The following is a 20,234-nucleotide window of genomic DNA, read 5'->3' as shown; positions in this document are numbered from 1 at the left end:
CTGTCCACACCCCCGGCTCCCCGCTGCCAGCGCCGCAGCTGGAGGTGCTCATGAACTCCAAGCACAGCCTTTCTGTTTTTTAATTGTGAAATATGTATCCCAATTTCTGTACATGTCAAGTTGTAAAGCCAACCACGAGGACACTGTTTGATTTATTTCCTATTTACACATGTACTTTAGGCACCTAAAGCCTGGAGACAGAAGACACCAGTTTCATCCCACGCTTCTTGGTTTGGTTTAAAAACAGATACTTGAACAGGTAGATTCTGGGTTAAATCAGGCTTGACATAAGCCGAGAGACCGTGTCTGGATATGTGATAGGATAGAAAAAGATTTAGCTGTTACCTGCCTGCAAAGTAACCCTAACATTCAAATCACAGAGAAGCACTTGGACGAGAACAGGTGGCTGTCCTGCAAGAACCCACGGAAAACAACCTGTTTCAAGCTAAGCTCACCTCTTTAAAAATCCATAATTAATACACATACACGTATGCTCCAGTTTACAGCCTGTAACTGTTTGAAAGATTATACTTGCCCTTTTGACAGTCAATAATAAAGAATATTAAGTTCAAGAACTGAGAGACAGTCAGAATGTCTATGGGAGAGAGCTTCAGAATGTCCTGAAGCTAAAATTCCTGACCAAGCACAAATGTAGGAAGGAAATGCTTGTTCATCCACAGTAAGAGAAGCGGGAACTCAACTCCATAAACTGTACTTCATTCTGAATGTGGACCTTACCCATGATCTAATAGACATTATTTTGAATATCTTGGGGATTTGGGATTTATTCGTTTGATTTGATTTGGGACAAACCCTGCTTGTATGAATAAAGACAGTGGACCAAGGCTTTCCTTTGTTCCCCTGAAACCTCTTGCATTACATTAGATCCACCACGCAATGTGGATTTTATCCTAGTGACTCACCCACCCAATTCTTTCTGATCCTATTACTGCACTTCTGTTTAAGTCACCTGCCAGCCGTACTGCAATACCTCTTATTTGCTTCTTTTCCGACTGGAAATCAGAAACCAAAGCCACTTTGTGCAACATGAAGGTTAACTGGCAAGGGCTATTCACTTTTTGTCTTATGACAGCTCCATTTGAGACAAAGCACTCAAATCTAGATGAAGACATCATTGTTGTCACTTGAGAACAAACACCCTAAGCTGTTACTTTTGTCTTTCTGGCAAGTCACTTTTTTAAGAAAACCCACCCACTTTGCCAGAAGTTTTTATTTTACTACTTTAGGAATTTCCAGATTACTATAATTTTGCAACTTACCACCACACTTGAATTTCTTAAATAACTGAATTGTATCTTAGACCCCTTTGTTAACACCACTTCACAGTTTTCTGTAAAAAAACTGCTTTTGACCTCATTTGCTGACCAAACAGAATGGGAATTTGTCCAAGTCACCATCATAACTGTGGGTTTCCACTCTGACGTCTGCTACAAAAAACTACACATAGGAAATTAATTTTAAAACAATGGGACGCTATCTTGGTCTGTAATAGCTTACATCTTGGGGTCTTCAGGATACGGGCAAAGGAAGTGGAGTAGAACAGGGCAGTTACTTCATCCAATAAACTAGACTGTTCTCAAGTTTGCAGTCCTTGTTACGTGAGCAGTTTTAAGTGTACATCATAGGACAAGATGGTTAAAGAGCATGTGTATACAGGAACAGGATGGCAAACAGCAGAGGAATATTTTTAAGAGCAAGGAGCTCTGAGAAGGGCAGGCAATTTAAATTCACGCACTCCCGCTGTTTTATATTGCATTATGTTCTCAAAATTGAATTTTAATAAATGCTATGGATTCTTGCAGCCAGACACAGTTCCTTTTTACACAACTGCATAAATCCAAATAGTTAAAAACTGAATTAGTCCCTCAATTATATTCTCGACTGACTCAAAACTTTAAGAAAAACCTAAAGAAATACCTTTTCTTTTCTTTTTTTATTTTCATCATCTTTAGATTTTGTCTTCCAAAGGCCTTCTATTTTAATTCCATCAGCAGTGCTGTTACCTAATACCCACTAGCAACAGCAGACAGCTCTTATCAAAAATTGGCTCTTTCATTATATGATTTTATTGACTTATGAAGGCGATTTAAAACCTCTTATCCTAACAGCTGCGACTTACATCATATGTATGACCATAGCTATCATCTATTTCAGGAATACTCATAGCAGTTCAGAGACTTCACAGTGAATGTATGGCCTTTTACCATAGACTTGTTAAATGAAGCAATGTTCTTCAAGAAACAGGAAGAAAAACAGGCTGCACTTGAGGAAAAAAAAAAAAAAGAATACTTTCATTCTGTGATTTATTTGTTTTTAATATGTCAGTATGAATCTCGTTCCTTAGGTGCCACTACATTAAAACAAACTGTATAATACAAGCTGCAAGTCTAAAGAGAAAACAATGTTTTCTCTAAATTGTTACACTCCAGTCTCCTAGAATGGGGCAAATTTGATTTTTGAAGATTCAAACTTACCCTGCAGAAGTTCTCAGATCCTTTGCTGGAATTCAACACTGACAGTGTTTCCCACTGCTGTGTTAAGCTATTACTCACACTCAAGTAAACAGCACTGGGACTTGGGAATCTCTGGTTTACAAGACTTGTTTGCAATCACAAGGACATGCTGAATCGACCAACACCGAAACATCATAGATAAAATTCTACTATCGATAACATGACACTCCTATCTCTCTTGACAATCCTTTTATGCCCTCCAAAATACAATTTTACACAGTTGTCTTCAAGGACTAACTTCTACGTTATCTTATGTGTGCTTGTAACCTGACATACAATTACGTCTTTCAGAAACCCCAATTAGCTACTACTTCTTCCTTTTCCATTTCCTTTTCAGAAGCAAGAAACATTTCATTTACTTTAGCCATCAGTCTGACAAAGATACAATGAAATAAAAGGCATAAACATAAATTGTATTCAGTCACTTGCCATATTTTTATTCAAAAAAGAAAAATTCTGCAGAACCATAAAGAAAAATCTTACCTGAAGCTGCCGTAGACTATGAGGAGAATAGAAATCAGGAAAGTAGACACTTGACTGGAATCCACAAGGGAATATGCCCTGGAATTGGGAAAAAGAAGGCAGGTGTGTCATCGTGAGTGCCCATTTCTCCACTGCCATTTGTCAATTCTTTGTCTTATAATACAAAGGGGGAACTGGATGACAAATCTTTACAGCAGCTCTCTCTAAAATTCTCATATCATCTTGGAATATAATGCCTGTAGCTTATAAATTAACTTTTTTCTATTCAAGACCGCAGCATGTAAAATCTGTACAACAATGAAAGGACAATTTAAAGTCCTTATGGTTATTTGTTCTGAACTCACCTCAATCAGGTTTTTTTTACCTCAAACACATTCAATTGCTTCAATTGCAACTAATGCAACTGTGCATGTAAACAACACTAACCTGTTTTCTGTAAGGCTTCTTATGTCTTAATCAATACTTGTTAAGTTGCAATATAGCAGTCAAGGTTCACTGAGTCCAGGGAAAAAAACAAACACAACAAAACCAACACCCAAATCAAACCGAAGCCCCACAAGCTGCAATATGCATTTATTAAACCACAGACAATTACCTCCCTATTACATCTTGCAGTCAACTTGATAAGGGATTCCCCATAGAAATGTCTCAGTGTTCTTTAGATCAATTTCCTGATACAACATACCTGTGTGTTTAAAGCACAGAAATATAAATACTAATATTCGCCGATTTTTTTCCTATCCTTGACAGAACAAACCCTACTCTGCAGCTTACACTGCAACTTCTTTAGATCTGGACACAGGGACAGAGGTGGCCTCAGCAAGTCCCCAGCTGGTAGCCAGTGGGAGAGAGGGGTTGATGCACTCGAGGACAGAAAACTCTTAAAGAGGGACCTTGAGGAACTGACCAACGAGACGACAACAGCTCCCAAGTCAAGAGAAACAACGACTTCCTCCACTCAGCACTTGTGAAGCCGCATCTCCAGCGCTGCCTACAGTTTTGGAGGCCCCAGAAGAGAAAAGCGCCGGCACCCCAGCGTAAGCCAAGCAGAGGGACACCACGCTGGTGGGGGTACAACGCACGAGGGGAGGCTCCAGGAGTCGCACTGCAACTCCCAAATGTTTTTCAACAACTTGCGCTAAAGTAATGGAAAAGGAAAAGAATAATGCCCAATGCTAATTGCATTAGTCTAATCTTACAAAAAAGATAACTAAACATTTCTGAAAATTAACCAAAAAGCCTAATTTCAGCAAGACCATGGATATGGAACAAAGATAACTGAATTACATGATAGTTTCCAAATTAAATATCACTAAGCAAATAAAAATTACAGATACAAGACAGTTAAGGAATCACTCATCCCATTCGCAATTTAAAAGCCATTTAGAGAAAATTACCAAACCACTAGACACACGCTTTAAAATACTTTTTTTTTTAAATATATAAACACAAATGTGAACTTTCTACTATAGAAATTCAATATTAAACATCACTGAAAAACAGACTGCCCCTTTTAGATGAAATTATATACTTGTGGAATACGCTTTTCAGAAATGAGAAACTACTTTTATTAATTACCATAAATAACTTCAACATTACTCCACGCTAAAAGTGAAAAACAGATGTCTCAGTTGCACATAAAGTTGGCCAACACATAAAGGCGAACTTAAGCTTTATATACATTTATTTTTTATTTCGGTCATGTTTGACCTTTAGTTTCCAGGATGTGGAACAGAGGTCTTAAATGCATCCATGAAGATCAATATACTGAACTGCAAGTACACACAATATGTAACCAAGCACTTCCAATCCGCATCTACATAAATGCAACACTGTTCAGGTTATATACCATAGAGTTCACAGCAAATTATTTTTAGCCAATGATTACAGCTAAGCAGACACTGATAAGAAAAGGCTTAACGATGAGCACATTAGTTTCATGTCCTGTTATTAGCTTCAGTTTCAAGGAGAAGCATTCTCTCACCCAACCTTGAGTGAAGGGAAAGGGAAACTTCGTATCCTGTTTGGATTTGAGAATAAATAGTGGAATTCATCTGTTAAAAGAGTCTTCAGGAACTCCATATTTACAAGAAAAGCAAAATGAGTGAATGGAATTTCAGCTAGGATAAAACACACCCATGGTTATGCACCAAACTTTATTAACTGATGTTCATAAAATTGTATCTTCATAAATCGGCAAATACTTTTGAGATGAACAATGTTTCCTGTATAATTCATCACTGGTGGCAACTTTGGAAGCTATGATAATTAAAATGCCATTTCATCAGAATTACTAAACATTAGGCAAAAAAAGGCTGTAAATGTTAGCAAGATTTATAAAACCGATAAAATAAGGATGATGCATGCATCGTGGATCAGCCCTGTGCATAATCCATTAAGTTTTGCATTAAAAACTGAAAGCCCTTTGGTACAATGAAAGAAATTGAATACCTGCAACACCATTCTCAACAATGATGGAATATACCATAAGCCTGCTGAGAGGCTGCAGTGATGATCAGGACACCTATCTGCTGATTCTGTGCAAGGCAGAAATGAGAATTAAAGTTCTTCCGTCCCGCACAAGAGAAGTGCAACAGTGTAATTATAAACTCATTGCGGACCAGCGATGTTTCCCGACTTCTCCGCATAGAGGTCTGAACAGCAGGACATCCTAAAAACTCAAAGTTGGTATCACCACTATGGTCTGGAAAAACTCACGTTCACTGATATCGCACAAAATTTGAAAGCAGAACTGATTCCTAAAATCTTAACCACTGGACAGTTCATTAGCAGAGTAAAACCCTTGGTGCCAAATAAACACTTTCTAATGCGTTAATCTAGACTAGAGATAATAAGCAAATGACAGCATCACATGAAGAATCGAGAAGATAACTTCAAAGTTTTGATTATTACTCAAAATGACAGATAGTGATTTGCAAACCCATTTGTATTTTTAACTGAGATTTAAATGACCACCTACAAGCCCAAGAGAGTCCTATGCACCTAACTGGATTCTCATATAAGCATATTTCAAGTATGCAACTTCACATACTCCCACCGCCAAACACGGCATCAGTGCTATGTTCTTCTCAAATGGGATCAGCCACAACCACAACAAAACCCCGCACTTACGAAATTCTGGGCAGTCGCATTTAACCAGCCTTCCACTGCACACATAAAAATGAAACCATCTTCCTTCTACAAGGTACTTTTGTACAACTAAGTATTTCATCTCAGAACAAGTAGTGGAAACTTAACGCACAGAAAACGTCTGTAACAAGCCCATGGACAGTTGTCCTTTGACTTAAATATTGATTTTTCACAAGCAGTTCTTAGTAATTACTACATTACAATCCACGAAGAAAAGATTGTTATTCTTCATTCTCATTCTGAAAATTAATACTGGATAAGGCCATCCTAAGGACCGCTGTCTTTTGAAGGACTTACTTCAGTGCAGTTCACTGCGTGCCACGTTACAAGAACAACTACCAACCCATTTCTGAACTCTAGCATATGTGCAGAACACCGCTTAAAATACAAAGACACCATTGGTTTTCCCAAGGAAGCACATTTTTATAGGATTCTTACACTACCACACCTAAAATTCAACATCCATGTAAGGAAGTTGTTTTAGAAGTGAGTTATTTAATCAGGCTATCAGACAGATTCTCACTAACTCAGTCATGTAACAAATAACTATTTATAATTATTAGACCATAATATTAGGCCCAAGTACTTCATAAAATCAAACACACTCATGGCTTGCTTTTCTCTCTAACTCCTTTTCTCAGGCAGACAAGGAGAGGTACCTTCCCAAACGCCTTCTCTACAACTCCAGATCTCACTCTCAACCTACATCTTTACACAGCCGAGATCAATTTTAGCACATTCTCTGCCAGTAGGCATCTATTTCTGGCAGCTTCATGGGCAAGTGCTTACAACCCAGAGCCTGCTAAGGCATGCCAAGGCAGAGACACAGCAAGCACTGTTCTATAACATATTCTGTGTGTCAGCCCTACGGCTATACAGTGAAAGTATTGTCCAGACAACAATCCCAGCAGCAAGCTCTCCAGCCTGGCACAGACTGCTCCATAGACCTTTACCTACAGAACAATTCCAGGGATGCCCAGCCATTGCGACACACCACTGCTTCCACGCGTCCCAAACAGTAACCACGCAAAACACGCCACACCAGTTACAGCTGGCGTTCCAAGCAGCACTCTCCCTTCTTCTGGGAAAAAATGAATAACTTCTGTATTCCCAAGGGAACAGAGACCTGCTTCATTCACAGCAAGAGGAGACGGTAACCAGCTAATAAAAGCTGAAACAACAACAGTAATAGCATTAGATTAGAGACACTTGCAAGCTCTCTTGCCTCTGTATCAGTACCTGCAGGTCAAGCTCTCTTTTCCACTGTGGTCACACGTCCACACTCACCTTTGACCATGAACCTTCACCCTACAGGGACTCTGCCACCTGACTGCTAGAAAATTCTTATAAACACCCCTCTTTTAGCCCTACTGTTCTATTACGTACGTACTTCTTAATTCCCCTGTTTTTGTTATTTCTTTTGCACTTCCAACTCAAGAAAATCACCTAGTCAATGCAAGCACTGGTTTTCACATTTCAGCTCTTCCTTATCACCAAAAGATAAGTGGTTTCTTGATAGGAGTTTCAACAGCCCTTCCAAACCAGCAGAAGGAGTCCCTCAGGCAAAGCAAGGTACTTCTTTTTGCCCTCCTTGTTGAGTGATAAGTATCCGCAATTCACTTTGTTCATTGAAAACCCATAGAGGGACAGAACTAGGAACGAAAAGTGTCTCCCGATGACAGCACAGAACATTACCCTCCACATAACCTACTCAGCATGGGCCAGTCTGAGGTGACCAGAAGGCAACACTGCCATTACAAAGGCAACTTCTCACCTTTTACCACTCACCCGTTCTCTTTCTTCGTCCCATGCCAGTACAACGATTTGCAAAACCACATGGAAAACTAGATCAGGGGACTTGTCTGCTTGAATAAAAATGAAGAATGAATGGGAAGTTTTCTCAAGTGATCCAGATTCCTGATCTGGCATATTTCTGGACATAAAAATCAAAGAGGAAAGACTTTTCAGTGGCAGCATTGGCTTAAGTACCCCAAAACTATCACCTCAGAGATCAGGGAAGTTTTATATAATTGAAATAAAAACCTCTTTCTGTTTGCACAAGAAGCCTACTAAATGGATGATCAAAGAAATTCAGCCCCTCAATGTTTCAGTAGTAAATATCACTCCCGTGACTTCAGGTACAAGAGAAATCATTGTGAAAAATTCTGCCGCGGGGGGAAAGAGAAGGCTGCGCACCGAAGTTCCCATACCAATGCACGCTAAAGGCCTCGGACATGAATCATTCTCATACAGAAGCTGTTAGAACAGCAGCAAGATAAACTTTCCCTGCATTTACTGTACATCTATGAGAATGCAAACAATAGAGCAACAAATAAATCACAGCAACTTGAGAAGTGCAGTAGCTGAACTAACCATTAAAGTTCACATAAAGAACAGAAGATTGCATTTCATCAGATATTTATCAGTGATCCAAGCGCTTTTGAGATTAAAGAAAACAAAATTATGAAAGGAAGGTAAGCCTACTAGATAGGCTAAAGTAAGGATGAATTAAATTAGAAGCTGCAAGTCTTTTACTTTGTTTAATGGGACCAAATCTACAACTTGCAGACATCTATCACAATCACAGAAATTCATACTGACAGGAGCGTCAGGAGATCATTTAATTCCATGAGTTATAATTTGATCTTACTTTGGGGAAAGACAATCAGTCAGTCATGACAAATGTTTACCTCACCTGTTGTTTAAAACACTCATTGGTGAAATTAGAAGACTTTTCTTGACACCTAATTTAAGACTTTCTGACTACAATTTTAGTCCATACTTTTTCTCCTATACAAAAAGTCCTTCAGAACTTACGGGGAGCTTGTCATACCACACACAACTGTGATAAACTGGATCCATATGTGAATTCACCTGCATATTGCAGTTTCTGAAAGATGTGGCTGCTTGAGCAGTGACCACAAAAAACTTCAAATACTCTTCAGCCCACGTTCAAAGCCACGACTATTTATTCAATCAATATGGTACTCTTCATCTACAATTAAAATATCAGTTTTATTAGCAAATGTCCACTGTCTCCTCACAAGGTAAGTGACAATAATCCATGCCCACCAAAACATGTATCCCACTCTCCTAATTTCTCTTCTCTTAGAAAGAAAACTCCTTGTAGGTAGGTACCAGCATGGGAAAGGTGACAATGAAGCATCTCCTTCCCTGCCCTGTTACTCATCATTCATTTTCAGAACTTGCTGAATGTGTGCATTCAGTTGGAGGGTCCCATTTCAGCAGATGAGTTCTAAGGGAACCAGAAAAAAAGAAGAAAAAAAACCCCAAACCCCAACAACCAACTTTTTTTTCTGGAAATCTGGTGTTAAATGACAAAATCAAGGACAGAGGAAGTTCCCGCAAAGGGTCTTATATATTTCAAAAGCTGTTTAACGTGTTCATTACATCAGTGATTGCTATAGCAATAGAAAAACAGAAAATCAAGAAATACTAGTTGGTAAATTCAAGACAAGTTGAAGAATATTTTGCAACCCACTTCCCCTGCCCCACCCCTGGGTTTTGGAGCTATCAGCTGGAGGCAGAAATCAACATTCACCTTCCCACTGCTCCAATGACCCTATCACGATCATGCATGAGTATGCTACTCACAAGAAAAAGGTCTACTTGACTCTACTTGTTTCCAATATTTTCCAAATATTCTACTAACTATTTTATTCCTTAAAAAAATGTATTAGAGAATACAGTGATCAGGACAATGTATTGCTAAGAGCAATTCATTTTTGACACTACGGTGCAAGGCATTTGTGAGCTATCACTGTAGCATCATTTATTAAGACAAGCAAATCAAACCCAAGGACTCCAGAGCCCAGCCCTAGGGCACATGAAAGAAGAGCACCACCATGTACATGAAGATCAATTACAGTTAATTGCGCAAATATTCATTTTGGTTGGGGGGTGGACTCACTCGGTAGGTAAAACCAATACTACTTTTTTCCTTTACTGGATTCCAGCTCAAGGGTATAACTAAAAAGCCTCTTTCAACTGCCTTACATGTGCAAGATATATACATATTTAAGAGCCTCCATTAGGCTTGCTGCCAAACCAAAGTTAAATCTGAGTGTAACAGTTAAAGGTATAGTTTTAAGCGTGAAGTCATGGTACCCACAGCTGTAAACATATCTCAACACTATTCCATTCTTTAGCGTGATTCATAGGAAAAACAAGCAAACTGCTACGGCTTCACTTACATTAAAGGAATAGCTTGTTTTCTAAAGTAAGTTTACAATTTCATCTCATTGTCATGTGCAGATAAGGTCTGCTAAGTCTGAGTAATTTATGGAAACATGGATCGTATCAGAAAAAAAAACTTAAAGCAAATCTGAAGTGAAAAAAAGAGTAATTTGAGATGTCCCACTGAAACCAGATTTTCCAATGCAGACCGGGTTAGGGATCAGGCAGGCGTTTCAAAGTTGTAACTGGAGAATAATTCTGCTGTTTATCAGACACAGGGCTCAGAACAACATTTTCACTCTATTAGACACCAAATATATATATCACTTTTTTTACGCATCCAACTAAAAAACCCAATTGCCTCTTCTACCCTTTCAGAAAGCTGCTTTCCTAAAACTCTCACCCTAAAACCAAACGCCAAGCTTTGAACTAAACTGCTATGAGAAAACAGTTCTCGGAGTTCACTTTGAGAGGAAACTGAAGGATACAGCCAGTAAGGCATCAGGAGAGCCAATCTTGCAAAAAAACATTTTCTGTTAAAAACATTCTCGGAGCTACCCTTTTGGTTCACCCGACTGTTTGCCAACAGAACAAAGAATTACATGTTTCACAGTGTTTAAGAATTACAGTAACTGGAAGATTTCCAGGTCTTCCATTCAGCTTGGAGCACTCCCTTCCCTGCAGGAATGGGAGCACAACTTCCAGTGCCTGCCCAGAAGCATAAGAATACCTTCCTTTCAAAGGAGCATTATTTCCAACTAACAGAGAACAGCGTCCCTGTACCTCAAAAGCATCCTCAGCTCCTGACCTCCCCAGCTCTCTGGTGGGACCACACTAAACAGCACACTCGGGAGAAAAATTTGCAAACAGTTGTTAGTAGAGAAAAATTGCATCTGTAACTAAGTTGTACTGGACACACAGATCTGTTTAAGGAGCCAGAACCAAAACCAATATCCAAAACCATATTGAATGTCTTTGACATTGCTGCAACAGACAATACAGGCTTTTTTATTTCATACTATCCATTTGTAGACTGAATGGGAGTCTGAATACACAATTTTCACCTCCTACCTACCACAAAAATAAATCTACCTTTTTGAAGCTCATTGTTTTATTGGGGAAGGTTGGTTGGTTGATTTGGTTTGGGGTTTTTGCCCTAAAACAGAAAAACAAACAAACGAAAAAAAGACCTGGCAACCTCCTCTTCTTTCTTTCTTTCTCAAAGAAAGAAAAAACAAGATGTCATGAAAAGCAGGGCATGCTTTCACTGCCAAATATATGTCACCACCAGCCAAGGAATCCTCTTCAAAAGTAGATTTTGAAACTCTATCCCAAGTACACACAACCGCAAACATTTTTTGAGAATGTGAACAAAACATCCATACAGTGATGTCCGCAATAATGGATCCCCATGGAAAAAAAGTTACAAGGCATCATTTCAGTGAGTTAAACCTAACAAAAATATATGGAAAAATACATTTGATATCAAAGCACAGAGTCTGTTAGTAGTGAATGTTTTACTCAATTTTGTATTTCAATTGTGTCATGTTTATTTTAATTGAGCTGTTTCAGATCAGCTAACTTGTCCCAGAACACTGGCATCCTACTACAGACCAGCCCCAGCAAACTGTTGAGCCAAGGCACAGCTCTGGTTTTACTTTTTAAAACAATTAGTACTTTTATCCTTTCTCGACAGTTAAATCAAAAGGACACTAGATCAAGACAGGATTTGCCTCTATTGGTTTGAAAATCACAAGTCTGAGGCAAGAGAGACTAACAGGCCAGCCCTACACGGTAAATTTTAGCCACTTAAAGTTAGCTCACCTCTGACTTCAGCGGCATTAATAGAGCTCTGCCAACAAAACCTTCTTTTTCAAACACTTGCCATTACAATTAGCTTGGGTTTTGCTAATAAAACTTATTTTATTCATAGGTAGGAAAAGGAAGAAAGAGGTGGAAAAAATTACCCCAGCAAACCAGCAAGCTGACCTGGCAAATTAGCGTTTTTGTGAAGTGAGTCTTCATTCAGGCCAGCAGTTGCACAATCACTAGGTATGACGCAAAGACGAAAGGAGTCAACATGTGGCCGGGGACAAGGTAGGACTAAAACGTTTCAGGAGCAGCTTACACTTAGGTCTGATTAAGCGCACTGTAATACATACTCCTGTAATCCAAGCTTTACTGGAGCTAATGTAAATTAAACAAAACTAACATTCCTATTGCCTTCTAACTTACCTTCTATGCAGAACTTAACACTGGTTTAATTAAGTTACTTTTCAAAACAGACCACAGGTACCGTAGTTTCTGCAATCTCCGACACCATTTTATAATATTGTATGCTATTTCAGTCCTTCCAGATTTGTTTTCATGAGTAAACTCTATGGCTGCAGCACACAGCAGTATCCGTCTCCTGAAAACTGTAATGAAGTGATCTGTCCCCACAAGCCCTTTTGAGCACCCGTACACCTTTCTAACCCCCAGCTCTCCAGATTCCTTTGCTCCAACTGCATGGCCCTACCACAGTATCACATCTTGAGGCACGGGCCATCCATTAATGAGACTGTCAAAGCCCAGCGTCATTAACACATGAGGGTATTCAGTGAGGTACAAGCAGCAGCCATACTGCATTTGCAAGGGCCAAACTATTAGTATGTTAAAAAACATGTTTCACGAGAATGAGAAAAACAGGTAAGACTCATTTGCCGATCTCTAAGTAAAGCAATTCTCTTGCCTGTAACTGTTTTCATAGTTTTCATAGTTTATCAGTTTATTGAAGACTTAAGTGGACTGCAGAGGATAGATTCAAGTTTTGCTGTAGTACCATATAAATTGCCAAACAAAAACAGGAGTATAATGCCTTTGTGGAAGAATTAAGATCAGCAAATAGCAGAACAAGATGTAAACATATAACCACAAAAATATACATAAATATACGTATGAGACATCTGACAAAACCAGAAGGTTGTGGCTCAGCCGCAAGAACGAACTGAGACGTTCCTCCTCTGGAAAACTATTTCCACCTTCCACAAATAATCAAAAGGAAGATTAGAAGGAGGGAGAAGAGAGGACATCAAATCAAGATCTGTTACGCACAATCCTTTCTTGCCAGAACCACAAGCATATTTCTTTATGTAAATTTTCAGATTCCAACAGACCAGTGAACTCTGCAAAGGTCAGTTCAATATTTAGCCTATCCCAAAGCTTTGCTGAAACTGCTCTTCTATCTAAATTACCACTTTCAACTGTATGAATTTTCCAAAAAAAGCCCATTTTACATCAGGAAAAAAAAAAAAAGCAGATCAAGGGTGTGGTTACTGTAATTTAAGTCTACTGAGTACCAGTGTGCAAACTCTCTACAGTTTCATGCTAGACGGCCTCACCATGATCCAAACAACATGGTGCTTTCAGGAAGGGCCATTTGGAAACGTTATCCCTGGCACAGGAAAGTTTTCTGCAATTTTGACAGCTAAGACCTTTTTGGGTTATAAAGGTATCAATTTACACCCCAGTCATATACTCAACCCAGAGTTTTCAATCACTTGGTAGTACAGCTCTGCATCAGACAGAAGACTGCTTGGTGCTAGGTTTCATTTTAGGGCACTTATGCTAGTTACAGGAAGAATATAAAAACTTCCCCGAAGTCTTCACCTTAGGCTCCCATCTACATTTTGATCTCTGTAAGCCTTTCTCTACTTAAAAGCTCATTAACAATGACAACAATTACCTAAAACACAAGGATGCTCCCTACTTCCAGTTTACAATAAAACAAATTTACTGCTTGAAGAACAAGGTTCTTGTCTCTTCTGCACAAGAATCCCCCGTTCAATAGCAAAGCCCCGTCCAAGCTGTAGGGTGAGACGTCTACAACCTAACGGCCAGTGCTGCCAGCCCTGGCACAGACTGGGTGCGGGCTCAGGGTGGGTACTGAGCTCTCACAGGAGCAGAGGACCTGCTCCGAGCAGGGCTGGAAGCCGCTGCAGTGAAAATGCTGACAAGCCATTTGTATCATGACTCAACATTGTTAACACAGCTATTACAACACCAGTTATTACTTTCAGCCAACAGCATCTCAGAGGACCCTAAGCTGTAACTCAAAGTCGTCTGAGCTGATAAAACGTGGGAGTTTTCATTACTTGAAATTAAATATTTGTCCCAGTCTTCACTGCTGCTCCATCTGGACCAGAAAGACAGTAGGGAGCAAATATCTCAACCCTGTCTCACAATTAAGAGATTTATATTGACTTTGCAAGCTACTGCCAAATGTACAACCTCTGACAATAACACGTCCTGTAGAAATCCTACACACACAAAAATTATGTTTTGACTAAACGAAAAAAAGAAAAAGAAAAAAAACCAAACGCCCAAAGCCAACCTTCCCTCCCACATATTCCCAGAGCACCAAAATAAGCCCATACAATTGGCATACTGGACTAGCCTTACTTTTGAGTACGCTAAAACTGTGCCACTCAGACTTCATGCTTTTCTAAATTTAGAAAAGTGGGTGATAGTAAGACTTCGGGTCCACACTTGTTCACCTCAAGAACAAAAAAACCTCCTCAGGTCTGTAGTAGACCAAAAGCTCTACAATAGGATAAGATTACTTTGGCCGACACACACACGAGTCAAACACCTAAGATGAATCAATCTATTCTCCAAACATACAAACATGATCAAAAAGCATATTGATATAAGCGGGAAATATCATCGTCATTCCTGATAATACAAGAAAAAAGTGCTAGCAGAGGAAAAATGCACTTCAAGTGGTCAAGGCACTACCAGCAGTTGAATCCAGACAATCTAAAGTGTATTTAATTTCTTCATTGAAGCAGAAGCACCAACTGAAAATAACACCCCTTCCACTTTCCAATATAAGAGAAAAGCAAAGAGTGTAAAACATAAACAACCAAAATACCCAAACTTTACATGTAGTTAGAATGAAAAGCTTTAAGTAAAATCTCACACCCAGTTTTCTGTAATACTGGAATGGTAATATTTCATGTTTCCAGTACTTCATTTATAGAGGAATAATGCACTGCTGTTCACAAAACCAGAAGTACAATTCTAAGAAAACTGAACAGCAACATATTTTGTTTTTTTAAAAAGCAAATGCAAGGCAACTTCTTTACAAAAAATAAACTCCTTTAAATGGCGGGGGGGGGGTGTGGACAAAAAAATAATCAAGCATCAAATATTGTTAGGATCTACATTACTGGTATGTCAAAGAGCAGCTTTTTGCTGCTGAATGGATCCCTCACAGAGAGAATGCACAAAGCTGTATTTGAACACACAATGGTTCCCATGATGAGTTCAGTTACAGCTGAGGAGGTGGAGGGGGGAAATTAAGCTTAAAACTGGGATTTTGCTCCTGTTCTGATGCAAGTCATTGACTCCCTATTAACTTGAGTCAGAATTCTCACACCCACAAGCAAAAGACACACTCCGTGGAGCCTCTTAATCAAAGGGAAAGAATGGCTATTTCATTTAGTACAGAAAGAAAACAGAAACAAGTGAATCAGAGAGCTACATGTATTTATTACAAGAAGAAAATTTCTGAGTATAAAGCACCAAAAATGTACAAAGCACTACAAAGAAATACAGACAATCAGCGCAGCATGTTTCCAAGGTACCTGTGCCAAATGCTCCGTGACTCAGGGTAGCATGAAGCTAGGAAACAGAACTTCAACTTAAATTGTTAGTATGGCACTAAACGCATATAAACAGACTCTAATGCAATTAACTTGTTAAAACTGCGTATGATTTAGTAGAGAAGTCAATTAAGGTTCTACATAATGAGCATTATGATTTTCTCACACTACTGAGCATACTGATGCTAGTAGTTTGGATAGACGCTTCTGTAGTCACATTTTTCCTGAGCTGTTCTCTTTATTTCTCTTCTTTTTAATCCTATTTTGTAAAAGCAAACAATAAATACAGCAGAGGAAGGAGAGAGCACTATTAAGGCAGAAGGCAGGCACTGGTATTTAAGTGTGAATTTAGCCTTAGTGTGAGCAGAATCATCAGCCTGGAACAAGTGCAGAAAAGAGTTTCTAAGATGACCAGGATAGATAAGAACTGAGTTTACCTTAGAAAAATACACAGTAAGGGGAGACAGCAGCACACCAGCAAAAGGAAGCACGAAATGGGGGAACTACAAGATTAAAAAGACCTAAAATTGTGATAGTAGCAAGAGAGGAATTCATACTCTTTCCCAACACCAAAAGTAAACTGATCCAGTTGATCAATTTTCCCCCCCTCAAGTTCATTTTCAGATTAACATCTCCCTAGTCACACGAACACTGTGACAACACAAGAGATGGCAGTTCTTCCACCTTCATGCGTTGTGCTTTCAGGGAGGGGGAAACCAAAACCCAAACGACACAAAAAACAAATGGACCCATGACAAATATATTACCCAGTATGTTCCTTTCGATCCTGCGAAACACGAAAAAGAAGGAGAACGTGTCCTACTGCTCTTTTGTACTCACTTATTCTAAACAGTTGAGGTTTAATGAAACAGTAATGTTCAGACAGATTATTAGAGGCATCTCGCATGCTGAGCCTCTGACCATCGCCAGGCTTATTAACAGCAAACTTTCCTAACAGCAGCTGTCACGTCTTCACTATTGCACCATGTAAACCTTTTGGACAAATTGAAGTACATGAGGCTTCATGTACAGGACCAAGTGAAATTTATATTTGACAGGACCAAATTACACCCACTTGAAAATTTAACAAGTTTTATCAGAGAGATATTGTCATTTCATTACATACCATTCTTCTTCTACAAACACAGAATTGACACGTACATGCCAAATCCAGTGCCAGACAACACAGAGGGTGAGCCTGTAATATTTCTGCAAGCCCAGGGATAACTAGGTTCAAAAGCTACTAGAAATCCCAAAAGAAACCAAAAAGATTATTTTTACTGGACAAAATGTTTGCCTTTTAAAAAATAAACTTATACATAAAGGCATCGAGATAATGTTACGCAGGAAAGTAAGTTCTCTCCTATTCAGAGGTCATCCATTCATTTGCAACGGTTTCCTAAATATACAACTGACACCTTCCCGTAGCAAAAGGACCCAAGATGACAACTTCTGCTCACATTTCCCTCGTAGTATAACATTCATTTTATTTCATTAATTCAAGTTCTACTCATTTAATGGGCATTGTACGCTAGACAAACTGGAACACATCAGAGCAGTTACACACACACACAAATAAGTTTTTACTTAGGTATTCATTAAATGTTACAGCAGAGTCAGATTAAATCTTCAATAACAGAACTTTAACCCAGAGAGAAGTCCAACCCAGCACTGCCAGGAGCAGCCACATCAGATTTTTCAGGTGTTATTAAATATCATGACACTTCCAGCCACGTGGATAGAAAGGAAAACTCATAAATACAAGTCAGGTTAACTTCTGTTTTTTCCATCCTTAAACAGAACTGCTTTGAAAAGTGCAAATGGACACTTTTGTATGAATCCTGAAGCTCACTGAAACAACAGTCTCTAATTTTTACATTAACTTAAAATAATTTCCCTAAGGATTCGGGAATTAACAGCTCAATACTTTCAGGAAAAATACAGAACTGCTGGGCTTGATAGGGATGTCCGTGTACCAGCAGGCTCAGAATGACTTAATATATGCCTGGCATCTAGGAGCTACTATAAAACAAACATTATGTGCTTTTGAAGACATGCTGCTGATGCCATAGTAGAGGACTCGACTTTCCAGGAAATTTTACATGCTGGAAGCCTAAACGCTGATGCTTCAGCATTTATTTCAATTCACATTTTCATGTAATATATGTAGTAAATAACAAAATACAAATTAAAGTGAGTGACCAGATTCAGACATTTCAAAAAACCAAAATAGTCTTTTCAATTCAGTAACAGTCTCCTGCTATCATAATGCATACAAGCAAAATCCATGTGGAGAGGAGCAATCTCTTATTAGACCAGCTAATATACAACTGCAGAGACACAAGCTTTTCAATACGTAAACACAAGAGCTTTTGAAATCCTCAAGGGGTACATAAACCACCTACTTATCAGTTAGTTAAAAAAATTGCCTCTCACCACAAATATATTTACCATCACATCAACAATATTAGAAATTTGGTAACTAACTAAAATTTGAAAATCTTGTTTTCCTGCTTGAGAAGAGACAAAGAAGTGTAGAGCTAGAGATACTCAAAATGAATTAAGAAAATGAAAAAGGAATGTCACAGTTCTCTAAGCAACACCTGGAAAACGTTAAGGGGGAAAAAAATACCCCTCAGCTGCAAATGCAATTTTTTAGCAATCAATATTGCTGAAATTTGGAATTTCAAAACACCTTAGTGTATTTGCATAAGACTTTTGTTCCCGCCACTCCGGTTTCAAACTAGGCAGCTCGGATACATTTTTATACGGTATTCTATATAATCAAGGGGGTAAGACAGCTCATATAAAACAGAAGTCTAGTTCTCTACAAAGTTATTTCAGTTAAACACATTTAATTCACTTAATTTTCAGAACTTCCTAGAGGTTTTCCCCACACACACATACAGTGTCTATGGGAATGCCTTTAAACTATTATGCCTAAACATAAATTTTCTTCTCCAAATCCTATATTGTACCTGTAACATTTTTGTATTTTCTGAATCCAGAAAACTGTTTAACACTGATAGAGGACAATTTTCTACTAATCAACCTATCTCAATCAAAAAATATACTTTATTTCCAGCCAGAATGCAAACACATAGAGTCTTAGAAACATCACAAAGGTATTTCGTATGTCCCCCATAACCATTCCTTCCTTTCTAATTTGGCACCCTTGCCCCGTTTCATCCTTCTTCTGGATTCCCATGCCTCAAAGCCATCTACAAAAATACTAGAGAGGCAAATCCTCCCAATATCCTCCAGTAATCCTCAGAGTTACTTTAAGCAACAGACCAGTCTGAAAATACCAGAGTCCCCAGGGAAGCCAGAGATTACATGTTGTTGTACTGCATTTATATTTCTGCTGATATTTCTTGCTCGGGAATAAAATGCTTTCCTGGAAAAGCTGTTGTAGTGAACATCCAGATGTTTAACCTTCCTAAAAATAACCAAGTTCACCCTTGGAACACTCTTTTAATCCCAGAGCAGCCTACAGGCAAAAGCACCCACATCAGAACTAGAGGAAGATAAACTCAACTCCAATAAAAGTTAAACTCCAAAAAACGTAGTAGCAAGATGATGAAGTTGACTCAAACCTATCAGCATTTCTGTTGATTGTTAGTCTAAGTATTACACATAAGCCACCTACTAAATTTAGACAGAATTCACATTCAGTTTGTCACTTTGCTTTGATTCCTTTAACTAAAAAATACATTCTATTTTGAGGCTATAATAATATTAAAATGCTATTTCACTTTCCCGGCATTATTCAGAATTGAATGTACAGAGTGATGAACAAAGTAAAACTGATAATTTAAAAATATCACTTAATCGTCCTTAATATTTTATTTGAAAACTATTTTTACATAAGAAGTAAAGTACAGTGGGGCTGTAGCTATCATAAATTTTAAGCTGTTTTTAAAACACCATTTCCTTACTGATTGTCTTTGGGGGACTTTTTAAGTTAAGATTTTATGCATGCGCAACTGCATCTTGTATTTTTCAAATACAAAAAGAGAAAATTATCTTAATCAATGTGTAAGTGATTAACTTTCATCAGCCATGCATAAAGTTACAATTCAAATACTACAATCAGAGACAGAAAAATAAATTAAATACATTTAATTCACAGATGTAAATTCCAAAAGTTTACAGAAACAAAGACACAGAATGCAGAAATGTGCTGCTGCTTCTGGATGTCCAAAAAGTAATTTTAATATTTAAA

General features: G+C 38.4%; 1 protein-coding gene across 10 annotated transcripts in view; it reads right to left on the bottom strand.

The window, feature by feature from the left end:
* SPPL3 (signal peptide peptidase like 3) overlaps positions 1–20,234 on the bottom strand; it is a 64,875-nt gene that overhangs the window by 26,663 nt on the left and 17,978 nt on the right. For all 10 annotated transcript variants that reach the window (XM_054220072.1, XM_054220071.1, XM_054220066.1 and 7 more), the window contains exon 2: positions 3,018–3,095. In XM_054220072.1, coding sequence (XP_054076047.1) covers positions 3,018–3,095 — 78 coding nt within the window. The remainder of the gene's footprint in view (positions 1–3,017; positions 3,096–20,234) is intronic.

This window comes from Rissa tridactyla, chromosome 13 (genome assembly GCF_028500815.1).
Source record: "Rissa tridactyla isolate bRisTri1 chromosome 13, bRisTri1.patW.cur.20221130, whole genome shotgun sequence".
Taxonomy (NCBI): domain Eukaryota; kingdom Metazoa; phylum Chordata; class Aves; order Charadriiformes; family Laridae; genus Rissa; species Rissa tridactyla.
The sequence above is the reverse complement of the archived record's forward strand: the minus strand, read 5'-3'. Positions and strand labels throughout refer to the sequence as shown.